The sequence below is a fragment of the Chiloscyllium plagiosum genome, unplaced genomic scaffold (genome assembly GCF_037043375.1).
Source record: "Chiloscyllium plagiosum isolate Xiang-an unplaced genomic scaffold, Cpla_swu_hap1 HiC_scaffold_46, whole genome shotgun sequence".
NCBI classification, from domain to species: domain Eukaryota; kingdom Metazoa; phylum Chordata; class Chondrichthyes; order Orectolobiformes; family Hemiscylliidae; genus Chiloscyllium; species Chiloscyllium plagiosum.
In genome coordinates, this window is record NW_028270184.1 from 10,045,860 (window position 1) to 10,058,617 (window position 12,758).

Sequence of the window (12,758 nt, forward strand, 5' to 3'; positions counted from 1 at the left end):
TAACCTTCACATCCCTGGACACTATGGGACAATTTATCACGGCCAATCCACCCTAACCTGCACATCCCTGGGCACTATGGGACAATTTAGCACGGCCAACCCACCCTAACCTGCACATCCCTGGACACTATGGGACAATTTAGCATGGCCAATCCACCCTAACTTGCACATCCCTGCGCACTATGGGACAATTTAGCACGGCCAATCCACCCTAACCTGCACATCCCTGGGCACTATGGGACAATTTAGCACGGCCAATCCACCCTAACCTGCACATCCCTGGGCACTATGGGACAATTTAGCACGGCCAATCCACCCTAACCTGCACATCCCTGGGCACTATGGGACAATTTAGCACGACCAATCCACCCTAACCTGCACATCCCTGGGCACTATGGGACAATTTAGCACGGCCAACCCACCCTAACCTGCACATCCCTGGACACTATGGGACAATTTAGCATGGCCAATCCACCCTAACTTGCACATCCCTGCGCACTATGGGACAATTTAGCACGGCCAATCCACCCTAACCTGCACATCCCTGGGCACTATGGGACAATTTAGCATGGCCAATCCACCCTAACTTGCACATCCCTGCGCACTATGGGACAATTTAGTACATAGACAGTCACCCGAGGCGGGAATCGAACCCCGGACCCTGGCGCTGTGAGGCAGGCAGTGCTAACCACTGAACCACCATGCTGCCCATAAGACAGACCCTGCAACTACGAACCTGCCACTGGCAGACCCCAACGCTACACCCGGTCAGTGTGGGGATTGAACCCACGTCCTTGGCGTTATTAGCACCACGCTTGAGCCATCTGAGCTAACCGACCCACCCCGTTGGGGGTGTTGTTGAGATGGAGGCTGTCGTTGAGTGGAATCCCCAGTTCTGCGGTCTGGCCTGTGATTCCGCATTTGTTCGATTCTGCAGGAGGCGGTCAACGTTGGTGGGAGGGGTCAGGGGTGGATGGAGGTTGCTTTTTGACCAGCGAATCGTGTATGACTTGTTTGGTGAGCGGTTTGCCCTTTGAGATCAACGGCCCAGGGGAGGAAAGGGGAATCGGGGGAGGAATGGTATCTGCTGTAGATGACCAGGAATATCCCTGGGAGAATGGAGACATTCTAGATGAACAGGGATGTTAATGCACACCTCTGGGGCTCGAACCTAGGGCCTCCCGGCCTCGAGGGAGGGATACAATGACACGGGAGATTATATCTGATGCACATGGCCGACCCGCGAGGGGATGGAGGCTGACGGTTAGGCTCTTTCCGCTGAGCTGAATGGCCTCCTGTGCTGTAATCCTCCCGGCGTGACCCGGCTCCTTCCAGAACCCTGGTACTCAGCTCCGCGCACTGCTCTCTGCCGACAGGCCACCGCCGAAACCGTTTACGACATCCTGTCGCCGACGCCTCCCGTTACCAAGGCGACTGTGGACAAGAGGTACCTGAGGAAGTACAAGAGGATACAGCAGCCCGCCGACCTGCGTGAGGGAGTTGCCAAAGCCTACGACACAGTCCGAGAGGTAACGCAGTGAAGTGAGGGGGGCTGGGTGGGAAGTTGTGTGTGTGTGTGTGTATATAATATATATGTATACATATGATGTGGGGACCGCTTTATTGTCAAACTCTGCTGTGAGAGGTTGGTTTGCCATTTACTCTTCGGTGGGTTGGAGATATCGCCACTTATTTCCTGTCCCTCATTGCAGAGTCATCCCCCAGTGCTATGGGTGTGGACTAGGCTAGAATGGGTAGCCAGGGCAGATTTACCTCCTTCCCTCAAGGGCAGTCATATACCAAAGGGAGTTTGGGTCCAATCGACCCACAGGTTTGGAGTCACATTGTCCCAGTGCCATTGGAGACTCTACAGGCTCGAGCTCCTTACTGTGGAAAAGGAAGGCTGAGAGGGTAACCGCACAGGTTACGCTAAAGGTCACAAAGGGAGATGTGACGGGCGAGATCAGTATTAGCAGGTCGTCAATGTAAATTACATACCTTTCAGGGGCAGTTCCTCCCCTCAGAGAGCGGGGGCCAGTGTGACGCCTACTCCCACCGAGGGTGTCGGGGTGAAAGATCGGTTTGGGGCAGGGGGGGGAAGCTGAATAAAGCCATGAGGGAGAAAGGATAGGACGATAGGGTGATGGAGATCAGGGACAGGAGATGGGGTGTGATGGAGGTCAGGGATAGGGGATGGGGTGTGATGGAGATCAGGGATAGGGGACGGGGTGTGATGGAGATCAGGGATAGGGGACGGGGTGTGATGGAGGTCAGGGATAGGGGATGGGGTGTGATGGAGGTCAGGGATAGGGGATGGGGTGTGATGGAGATCAGGGATAGGGGATGGGGTGTGATGGAGGTCAGGGATAGGGGATGGGGTGTGATGGAGGTCAGGGATAGGGGATGGGGTGTGATGGAGGTCAGGGACAGGGGATGGGGTGTGATGGAGGTCAGGGATAGGGGATGGGGTGTGATGGAGATCAGGGATAGGGGATGGGGTGTGATGGAGATCAGGGATAGGGGATGGGGTGTGATGGAGGTCAGGGATAGGGGATGGGGTGTGATGGAGGTCAGGGATAGGGGATGGGGTGTGATGGAGGTCAGGGATAGGGGATGGGGTGTGATGGAGGTCAGGGATAGGGGATGGGGTGTGATGGAGGTCAGGGATAGGGGATGGGGTGTGATGGAGGTCAGGGATAGGGGATGGGGTGTGATGGAGGTCAGGGATAGGGGATGGGGTGTGATGGAGATCAGGGATAGAGGATGGGGCGTGATGGAGATCAGGGACAGGGGATGGGGTGTGATGGAGGTCAGGGATAGGGGATGGGGTGTGATGGAGATCAGGGATAGGGGATGGGGTGTGATGGAGGTCAGGGATAGGGGATGGGGTGTGATGGAGGTCAGGGATTGGGGATGGGGTGTGATGGAGATCAGGGATAGGGGATGGGGCGTGATGGAGGTCAGGGACAGGGGATGGGGTGTGATGGAGGTCAGGGATAGAGGATGGGGTGTGATGGAGATCAGGGATAGGGGATGGGGTGTGATGGAGGTCAGGGATAGGGGATGGGGTGTGATGGAGGTCAGGGATAGGGGATGGGGTGTGATGGAGGTCAGGGATAGGGGATGGGGTGTGATGGAGATCAGGGATAGAGGATGGGGCGTGATGGAGATCAGGGACAGGGGATGGGGTGTGATGGAGGTCAGGGATAGAGGATGGGGTGTGATGGAGATCAGGGATAGGGGATGGGGTGTGATGGAGGTCAGGGATAGGGGATGGGGTGTGATGGAGGTCAGGGATTGGGGATGGGGTGTGATGGAGATCAGGGATAGGGGATGGGGTGTGATGGAGGTCAGGGATAGGGGATGGGGTGTGATGGAGGTCAGGGATTGGGGATGGGGTGTGATGGAGATCAGGGATAGGGGATGGGGTGTGATGGAGGTCAGGGATAGGGGATGGGGTGTGATGGAGGTCAGGGATAGGGGATGGGGTGTGATGGAGATCAGGGATAGAGGATGGGGCGTGATGGAGATCAGGGATAGAGGATGGGGTGTGATGGAGATCAGGGATGGGGTGTGATGGAGATCAGGGATGGGGTGTGATGGAGATCAGGGATAGGGGATGGGGTGTGATGGAGATCAGGGATAGGGGATGGGGTGTGATGGAGGTCAGGGATAGGGGATGGGGTGTGATGGAGATCAGGGATAGGGGATGGGGCGTGATGGAGATCAGGGATAGGGGATGGGGTGTGATGGAGGTCAGGGACAGGGGATGGGGTGTGATGGAGGTCAGGGATAGGGGATGGGGTGTGATGGAGATCAGGGATAGGGGATGGGGTGTGATGGAGGTCAGGGACAGGGGATGGGGTGTGATGGAGGTCAGGGATAGGGGATGGGGTGTGATGGAGGTCAGGGACAGGGGATGGGGTGTGATGGAGATCAGGGATTGGGGATGGGGTGTGATGGAGATCAGGGATAGGGGATGGGGTGTGATGGAGATCAGGGATAGGGGATGGGGCGTGATGGAGATCAGGGATAGGGGATGGGGTGTGATGGAGGTCAGGGATAGGGGATGGGGTGTGATGGAGATCAGGGATGGGGTGTGATGGAGATCAGGGATAGGGGATGGGGTGTGATGGAGGTCAGGGACAGGGGATGGGGTGTGATGGAGGTCAGGGACAGGGGATGGGGTGTGATGGAGATCAGGGATAGGGGATGGGGTGTGATGGAGATCAGGGATAGGGGATGGGGTGTGATGGAGGTCAGGGACGGGGGATGGGGTGTGATGGAGGTCAAGGATAGGGGATGGGGTGTGATGGAGATCAGGGATGGGGTGTGATGGAGGTCAGGGATAGGGGATGGGGTGTGATGGAGGTCAGGGACGGGGGATGGGGTGTGATGGAGATCAGGGACAGGGGATGGGGTGTGATGGAGGTCAAGGATAGGGGATGGGGTGTGATGGAGATCAGGGATGGGGTGTGATGGAGGTCAGGGATAGGGGATGGGGTGTGATGGAGATCAGGGATAGGGGATGGGGTGTGATGGAGATCAGGGATAGGGGATGGGGTGTGATGGAGGTCAGGGATGGGGGATGGGGTGTGATGGAGATCAGGGATAGGGGATGGGGTGTGATGGAGGTCAGGGATAGGGGATGGGGTGTGATGGAGATCAGGGATAGGGGATGGGGTGTGATGGAGGTCAGGGACGGGGGATGGGGTGTGATGGAGGTCAAGGATAGGGGATGGGGTGTGATGGAGATCAGGGATGGGGTGTGATGGAGGTCAGGGATAGGGGATGGGGTGTGATGGAGATCAGGGATAGGGGATGGGGTGTGATGGAGATCAGGGATAGGGGATGGGGTGTGATGGAGGTCAGGGATGGGGGATGGGGTGTGATGGAGGTCAGGGATAGGGGATGGGGTGTGATGGAGATCAGGGATAGGGGATGGGGTGTGATGGAGATCAGGGATAGGGGATGGGGTGTGATGGAGGTCAGGGATAGGGGATGGGGTGTGATGGAGGTCAGGGATGGGGGATGGGGTGTGATGGAGGTCAGGGATAGGGGATGGGGTGTGATGGAGATCAGGGATAGGGGATGGGGTGTGATGGAGGTCAGGGATGGGGGATGGGGTGTGATGGAGGTCAGGGATAGGGGATGGGGTGTGATGGAGGTCAAGGATAGGGGATGGGGTGTGATGGAGGTCAGGGACAGGGGATGGGGTGTGATGGAGATCAGGGATAGGGGATGGGGTGTGATGGAGGTCAGGGATAGGGGATGGGGTGTGATGGAGGTCAGGGATGGGGGATGGGGTGTGATGGAGGTCAGGGACAGGAGATGGGGTGTGATGGAGGTCAGGGATAGGGGATGGGGTGTGATGGAGGTCAGGGATAGGGGATGGGGTGTGATGGAGATCAGGGATGGGGGATGGGGTGTGATGGAGGTCAGGGATGGGGGATGGGGTGTGATGGAGGTCAGGGACAGGGGATGGGGTGTGATGGAGGTCAGGGATAGGGGATGGGGTGTGATGGAGGTCAGGGATGGGGGATGGGGTGTGATGGAGGTCAGGGACAGGAGATGGGGTGTGATGGAGGTCAGGGATAGGGGATGGGGTGTGATGGAGGTCAGGGATAGGGGATGGGGTGTGATGGAGGTCAGGGACGGGGGATGGGGTGTGATGGAGGTCAGGGACAGGGGATGGGGTGTGATGGAGGTCAGGGACAGGAGATGGGGTGTGATGGAGGTCAGGGATAGGGGATGGGGTGTGATGGAGGTCAGGGATAGGGGATGGGGTGTGATGGAGGTCAGGGACAGGGGATGGGGTGTGATGGAGGTCAGGGATAGGGGATGGGGTGTGATGGAGGTCAGGGACAGGAGATGGGGTGTGATGGAGGTCAGGGATAGGGGATGGGGTGTGATGGAGGTCAGGGACAGGGGATGGGGTGTGATGGAGGTCAGGGATAGGGGATGGGGTGTGACGGAGGTCAGGGATAGGGGATGGGGTGTGATGGAGGTCAGGGACAGGGGATGGGGTGTGATGGAGGTCAGGGATAGGGGATGGGGTGTGACGGAGGTCAGGGATAGGGGATGGGGTGTGATGGAGGTCAGGGACAGGGGATGGGGTGTGATGGAGGTCAGGGATAGGGGATGGGGTGTGACGGAGGTCAGGGATAGGGGATGGGGTGTGATGGAGGTCAGGGACAGGGGATGGGGTGTGATGGAGGTCAGGGACAGGGGATGGGGTGTGATGGAGGTCAGGGACAGGGGATGGGGTGTGATGGAGGTCAGGGACAGGGGATGGGGTGTGACGGAGGTCAGGGATAGGGGATGGGGTGTGATGGAGGTCAGGGACAGGAGATGGGGTGTGATGGAGGTCAGGGATAGGGGATGGGGTGTGATGGAGGTCAGGGACAGGAGATGGGGTGTGATGGAGGTCAGGGACAGGGGATGGGGTGTGATGGAGGTCAGGGACAGGAGATGGGGTGTGATGGAGGTCAGGGATAGGGGATGGGGTGTGATGGAGATCAGGGATGGGGGATGGGGTGTGATGGAGATCAGGGATAGGGGATGGGGTGTGATGGAGATCAGGGATAGGGGATGGGGTGTGATGGAGATCAGGGATAGAGGATGGGGTGTGATGGAGATCAGGGATAGGGGATGGGGTGTGATGGAGATCAGGGATAGAGGATGGGGTGTGATGGAGATCAGGGATGGGGTGTGATGGAGATCAGGGATGGGGTGTGATGGAGATCAAGGATTGGGGATGGGGTGTGATGGAGGTCAGGGATAGGGGATGGGGTGTGATGGAGGTCAGGGATGGGGGATGGGGTGTGATGGAGATCAGGGATAGGGGATGGGGTGTGATGGAGATCAGGGACAGGGGATGGGGTGTGATGGAGGTCAGGGACAGGGGATGGGGTGTGATGGAGATCAGGGACGGGGGATGGGGTGTGATGGAGGTCAGGGATTGGGGATGGGGTGTGATGGAGATCAGGGATAGGGGATGGGGTGTGATGGAGATCAGGGATGGGGGATGGGGTGTGATGGAGATCAGGGATAGGGGATGGGGTGTGATGGAGATCAGGGATAGGGGATGGGGTGTGATGGAGATCAGGGATAGGGGATGGGGTGTGATGGAGGTCAGGGATAGGGGATGGGATGTGATGGAGATCAGGGACAGGGGATGGGGTGTGATGGAGGTCAGGGATAGGGGATGGGGTGTGATGGAGATCAGGGACAGGGGATGGGGTGTGATGGAGATCAGGGATAGGGGATGGGGTGTGATGGAGATCAGGGATAGGGGATGGGGTGTGATGGAGGTCAGGGATAGGGGATGGGATGTGATGGAGATCAGGGACAGGGGATGGGGTGTGATGGAGATCAGGGATTGGGGATGGGGTGTGATGGAGGTCAGGGATGGGGGATGGGATGTGATGGAGATCAGGGACAGGGGATGGGGTGTGATGGAGATCAGGGATTGGGGATGGGGTGTGATGGAGGTCAGGGATGGGGGATGGGGTGTGATGGAGGTCAGGGACAGGGGATGGGGTGTGATGGAGGTCAGGGATGGGGGATGGGATGTGATGGAGATCAGGGACAGGGGATGGGGTGTGATGGAGATCAGGGATAGGGGATGGGGTGTGATGGAGATCAGGGATTGGGGATGGGGTGTGATGGAGGTCAGGGATGGGGGATGGGATGTGATGGAGATCAGGGACAGGGGATGGGGTGTGATGGAGATCAGGGATAGGGGATGGGGTGTGATGGAGATCAGGGATTGGGGATGGGGTGTGATGGAGATCAGGGATAGGGGATGGGGTGTGATGGAGATCAGGGATAGGGGATGGGGTGTGATGGAGATCAGGGACTGAGTGATGGGGCAGGTATTGAGTCAGAGTTACCCAAGGCTCTAGTGTAGAATCTGCCATTTGTCACAGGTCGCTTCAGCTGTCCTGTCAACACAGGCACACGCTTTGAATCCGAAAGGGTGTCCCAGCCAATTTCTGCTGCAATCAGATGTGGTGCCGTTGGTATCCTGGCTAACCAGCTGGTGGGGGGGGGGGGACACAGGGACGTAAGATTATCAGGGCTACACAGGACTATCGAGCTCAGGTTGAAGCCTTGATCTTACTGAACCGGCCTCTCGTTCCTGTCGGTAGAGTACTTGTGTTCCCCTGAGCGGAGGGTATTAAAGGGTGATCTAACCAAGGGGTTTAGGACGATTAAAGGTCAGGTCAAGAGAGAAGCGATCCCCTCTGCGTTCGGGATGGGGGTGTCTGATCAGTCCAGGGCAAGGGAAACCGAGAACCAGGCACAGCCCGTGGAGGGAGAGAGGTCAGGAAAAAATTCCTCACCCGACGGGGGGCAGGAGATCCAGAATCCTGGCCCGTCTCCCCAGCCATGGGAAACTTAAGGAAGGCGGAGAGCATGGCGGTGGGTCGAACTGACTCATCCCATCGTCCTGGGTCCCACACCGACCCATGTGGATTGAGAATCGAGCTGCGACACGTCTGAAAATCTGGAAGGACCCGGCTGGGGACGGGATGAGGCCGTTCAGCCCCTCCAACATGTCCTGCCAGTCAGTCAGGGCTGACTCACATCGTGGCACCCATCTTAGGCCTTTTGCTCATGGGCGGGTATTAAGAGATGGGGAACCAAGTGGTGGGCAGGCATTTCTTCCCACACAGGCTGGTGGAGATGTCAATCGCTGTCCCAGTTCCAGTCCAAACACTGGGGACCAGGCGGCTCAGTGGTTAGCACTGCTGCCTCACAGCGCCAGCGACCTGGGTTTGATTCCTGCCTCGGGTGAGTGTCTGTGCGGAGTTTGCACGTTCTCTCCCCATGTCTGCGTGGGTTTCCTCCCACAGTCCTAAGATGTGCAGGATTGGCCGTGCTAAATTGTCCCATAGTGCCCAGGGATGTGCAGGTTAGGGTGGATTGGCCATGCTAAATTGTCCAATAGTGTCCAGGGATGTGCAGGTTGGGTGGATTGGCCGTGCTAAATTGTCCCATAGTGCCCAGGGATGTGCAGGTTAGGGTGGATTGGCCGTGCTAAATTGTCCCATAGTGCCCAGGGATGTGCAGGTTAGGGTGGATTGGCCGTGCTAAATTGTCCCATAGTGCCCAGGGATGTGCAGGTTAGGGTGGATTGGCCGTGCTAAATTGTCCCATAGTGCCCAGAGATGTGCAGGTTAGGGTGGATTGGCCGTGCTAAATTGTCCCATAGTGCCCAGGGATGTGCAGGTTAGGGTGGATTGGCCGTGCTAAATTGTCCCATAGTGTCCAGGGATGTGCAGGTTAGGGTGGATTGGCCGTGCTAAATTGTCCCATAGTGCCCAGGGATGTGCAGGTTAGGGTGGATTGGCCGTGCTAAATTGTCCCATAGTGCCCAGGGATGTGCAGGTTAGAGTGGATTGGCCGTGCTAAATTGTCCCATAGTGTCCCGGGATGTGCAGGTTAGTGTGGATTGGCCGTGCTAAATTGCCCCATAGTGTCCCGGGATGTGCAGGTTAGGGTGGATTGGCCGTGCTAAATTGTCCCATTGTGTCCAGGGATGTGCAGGTTAGGTGTGTTATCCACAGGAAATGCGGGGTTACGGGCGATAGAGTATGGGGTGTGGGTCTGGGTGGGATGCTCTTTGGGGGGTTGGTGTGGCCCCAATGGGCCGAATGGCCACACTGTAGCAGTTCTCTTGTGGCCACCTGAGCTCGGTTGATGTTGCCCAGCACACGCGGAGGTGCATGGAGATCGGAGACGCGTGCTGAGCAACCGAGAGGGGCTGAATGTTCTGCTGTTGTCCCTGTAGCCCCCCCCATATCTCCGAACGCTAACCTCCGTGCTTTTCCTCTCTCCTCCCGGCTCTAGGGGGTCATCGACACAGCCCAGACCATCTGTGACGTGGCGACCCGGGGCCATGAGCAGAAGGGTATCACGGGGGCGGTGGGCGGGGTCCTGAGGCAGATCCCACCCACCGTGGTCAAGCCGCTCATCGTCGCCACCGAGGCCACCTCCAACCTCCTGGGGGGGATGCGCAACCAGATCAAGCCGGACGCCCGCAAGGAGGACAGCCTGAAGTGGCGCACCGACGAGGGCCAGGACTAGGCCTTCGCCCAGCACCCACCCCAACACCCTGTATGTCCACACCCCCCCTCCCCCACCCCCACACTCCTCCTCGCTCTGTCTCCCCTCGAGTCGCCTCGGTTCAAGGAACGAGACCGATGCCGAAAGGGCGGAGGGGTGCGGGAGGTGAGACCTCCTGAATCGGGATTTGCTCCCGGGACTCTGCTTTCAGGATGGGCAGTGGACACAGAGAGAGAGAGAGGCCCACTCATCGTCCGAGAGGTGATGGGGGAGCTGGGGGTGGGGGTGATGGGGGAGCTGGGGGTGGGGGTGATGGGGGAGCTGGGGGTGGGGGGGAGAGGAGAGCCAGGTATCCCTCCCCGTCTCTGTCTGCCCGTACCCCAGGGAGGCTCAGAGTCCCGTCTCTCGGAGGCTGGTGATGGAGGGCGCGTGTCCGTGAAAGAGGCAGCGAACGGCATTAATCCACGCGGAGCCTGCAAATTGGAATTGCCGAGTGATGGGACTAATTCGCTTCGCGGGCCTCTTTGAGGCTTTTGCGGCCAGTTGTTGGGGGGACGTTGAAGACGGTTCGACTCAGACCCCCTTCCGGCACTAACCCCATCGCCACCAGCCTTGGTGCAGCAGCCTCAGAAAATGGGATCGCTCGCTCGATTTGGACCCCACTTTGGGATTGGCGTGGCCTGGATTCTACCCCACCCCACCCCACCCCACCCTACCTCCTGTATCACCGCTCTCCCCTATGCAGACACACACACACACACACACCTACACATACAGGCGCACAAATCTATACAGAAGGCAAAGTGTGCAAAAGTCTCCCCATCTCTCTCTCTCTTTTCTCTCTCTCTGTTTTCTCTCACTGTATTCTCTCTCTTTTCTGTCTTCTCTCTCTCTCTCTCTCTGTTCTCTTCCTCCATCTCTCTGTTCTCTCTCTCCTGTCTCTCTCTCTCTCTCTGTTTTCTCTCTCCCTGTCTCTCTCTCTCTCCGTCTCTCTCTCTCTCTCCCTGTCTCTCTCTCTCCGCCTCTCCCTCTCTCTCCTCCCTGTCTCTCTCTCCTCTCTCTCTCCCTGTCTCTCTCTCTCTCTCTCCCTGTCTCTCTCTCTCTCTCTCCCTGTCTCTCTCTCTCTCCCTGTCTCTCTCTCTCTCCCTGTCTCTCTCTCTCTCCTGTCTCTCTCTCTCTCCTGTCTCTCTCTCTCTCCGCCTCTCCCTCTCTCTCCGCTCTCCTCTCTCTCCCTGTCTCTCTCTCTCTCCCTGTCTCTCTCTCTCTCCCTGTCTCGCTCTCCTCTCCTGCTCTCGCTCTCTCCCTGTCTCGCTCTCTCGTCCGCTCTCGTCCCTGTCTCGCTCTCTCCCTCGCTCTCGCTCCTCTCCTGCTCTCGCGCTCTCTCCCTGTCTCTCGCTCTCTCCCTGTCTCTCGCTCTCTCCCTGTCTCTCTCGCTCTCTGCTCTCCTCCCTGTCCTCTCGCTCTCTCCCTGTCTCGCTCTCTCCCTGTCTCGCTCTCTCCCTGTCTCGCTCTCTCCCTGTCTCGCTCTCTCCCTGTCTCGCTCTCTCCCTGTCTCGCTCTCTCTCTGTCCTGCTCTCTCTCGCTCTCTCCTGTCTCTCTCTCTCCCTGTCTCTCTCTCTCTCCCTGTCTCTCTCTCTCCTCTCTCTCCCCTGTCTCTCTCTCTCTCCCTGTCTCTCTCTCTCTCCTCTGTCTCTCTCTCTCTCTCTCTCTCTCTCTCCCTGTCTCTCTCTCTCTCTCTCTCTCTCCCTGTCTCTCTCTCTCTCTCCCTGTCTCTCTCTCTCTCTCCTGTCTCTCTCTCTCTCCGCCTCTCCCTCTCTCTCTCCGCCTCTCCTATCTCTCCGCCTCTCTTCTCTCTCTCCGTCTCTCCTCTCTCTCCTGTCTCTCTCTCTCCCTGTCTCGCTCTCTCCTGTCTCGCTCTCTCTCCTGTCTCTCTCTCTCTCCTGTCTCTCTCTCTCTCGCCTCTCCCTCTCTCTCTCCGCCTCTCTATCTCTCCGCCTCTCCTTCTCTCTCTCCGTCTCTCCTCTCTCTCCCTGTCTCGCTCTCTCCCTGTCTCGCTCTCTCCCCTGTCTCGCTCTCTCCCTGTCTCGCTCTCTCCCTGTCTCGCTCTCTCCCTGTCTCGCTCTCTCCCTGTCTTGCTCTCTCCTGTCTCGCTCTCTCGTCTCGCTCTCCGTCTCGCTCTCTCCTGTCTCGCTCTCTCCCTGTCTCGCTCTCTCCCTGTCTCGCTCTCTCCCTGTCTCGCTCTCTCCCTGTCTCTCGCTCTCCTGTCTCTCGCTCTCTGTCTCTCGCTCTCTCCCTGTCTCTCGCTCTCTCCCTGTCTCTCGCTCTCTCCCTGTCTCTCGCTCTCTCCCTGTCTCTCTCGTCTCTCTCCCTGTCTCGCTCTCTCCCTGTCTCTCCGCTCTCTCCCTGTCTCTCGCTCTCTCCCTGTCTCTCGCTCTCTCTCCTGTCTCTCGCTCTCTCCCTGTCTCTCGCTCTTCTCCCTGTCTCTCGCTCTCTCCCTGTCTCTCGCTCTCTCCCTGTCTCTCGCTCTCTCTCTCGCTCTGTCTCTCGCTCTCTCCCTGTCTCTCGCTCTCTCCCTGTCTCTCGCTCTCTCCCTGTCCTCTCGCTCTCTTTCCCTGTCTCTCGCTCTCTTCCAGTCTCTCGCTCTCTTCCAGTCTCTCGCTCTCTTCCAGTCTCTCTCCCTCTCT

The 12,758-nt window shown here is 58.2% G+C and overlaps 1 protein-coding gene across 1 annotated transcript in view; it reads left to right on the forward strand.

The window, feature by feature from the left end:
• The window catches only part of atg2a (autophagy related 2A), a 210,814-nt gene extending 200,480 nt beyond the window's left edge, over positions 1-10,334 (forward strand). Inside the window, exons 41-42 of the mRNA XM_087983599.1 lie at positions 1,377-1,529; positions 9,859-10,334. Coding sequence (XP_087839725.1) covers positions 1,377-1,529; positions 9,859-10,095 — 390 coding nt within the window. The 3' untranslated portion in view covers positions 10,096-10,334. The remainder of the gene's footprint in view (positions 1-1,376; positions 1,530-9,858) is intronic.
• The last annotated feature ends 2,424 nt before the right edge of the window (positions 10,335-12,758 follow it).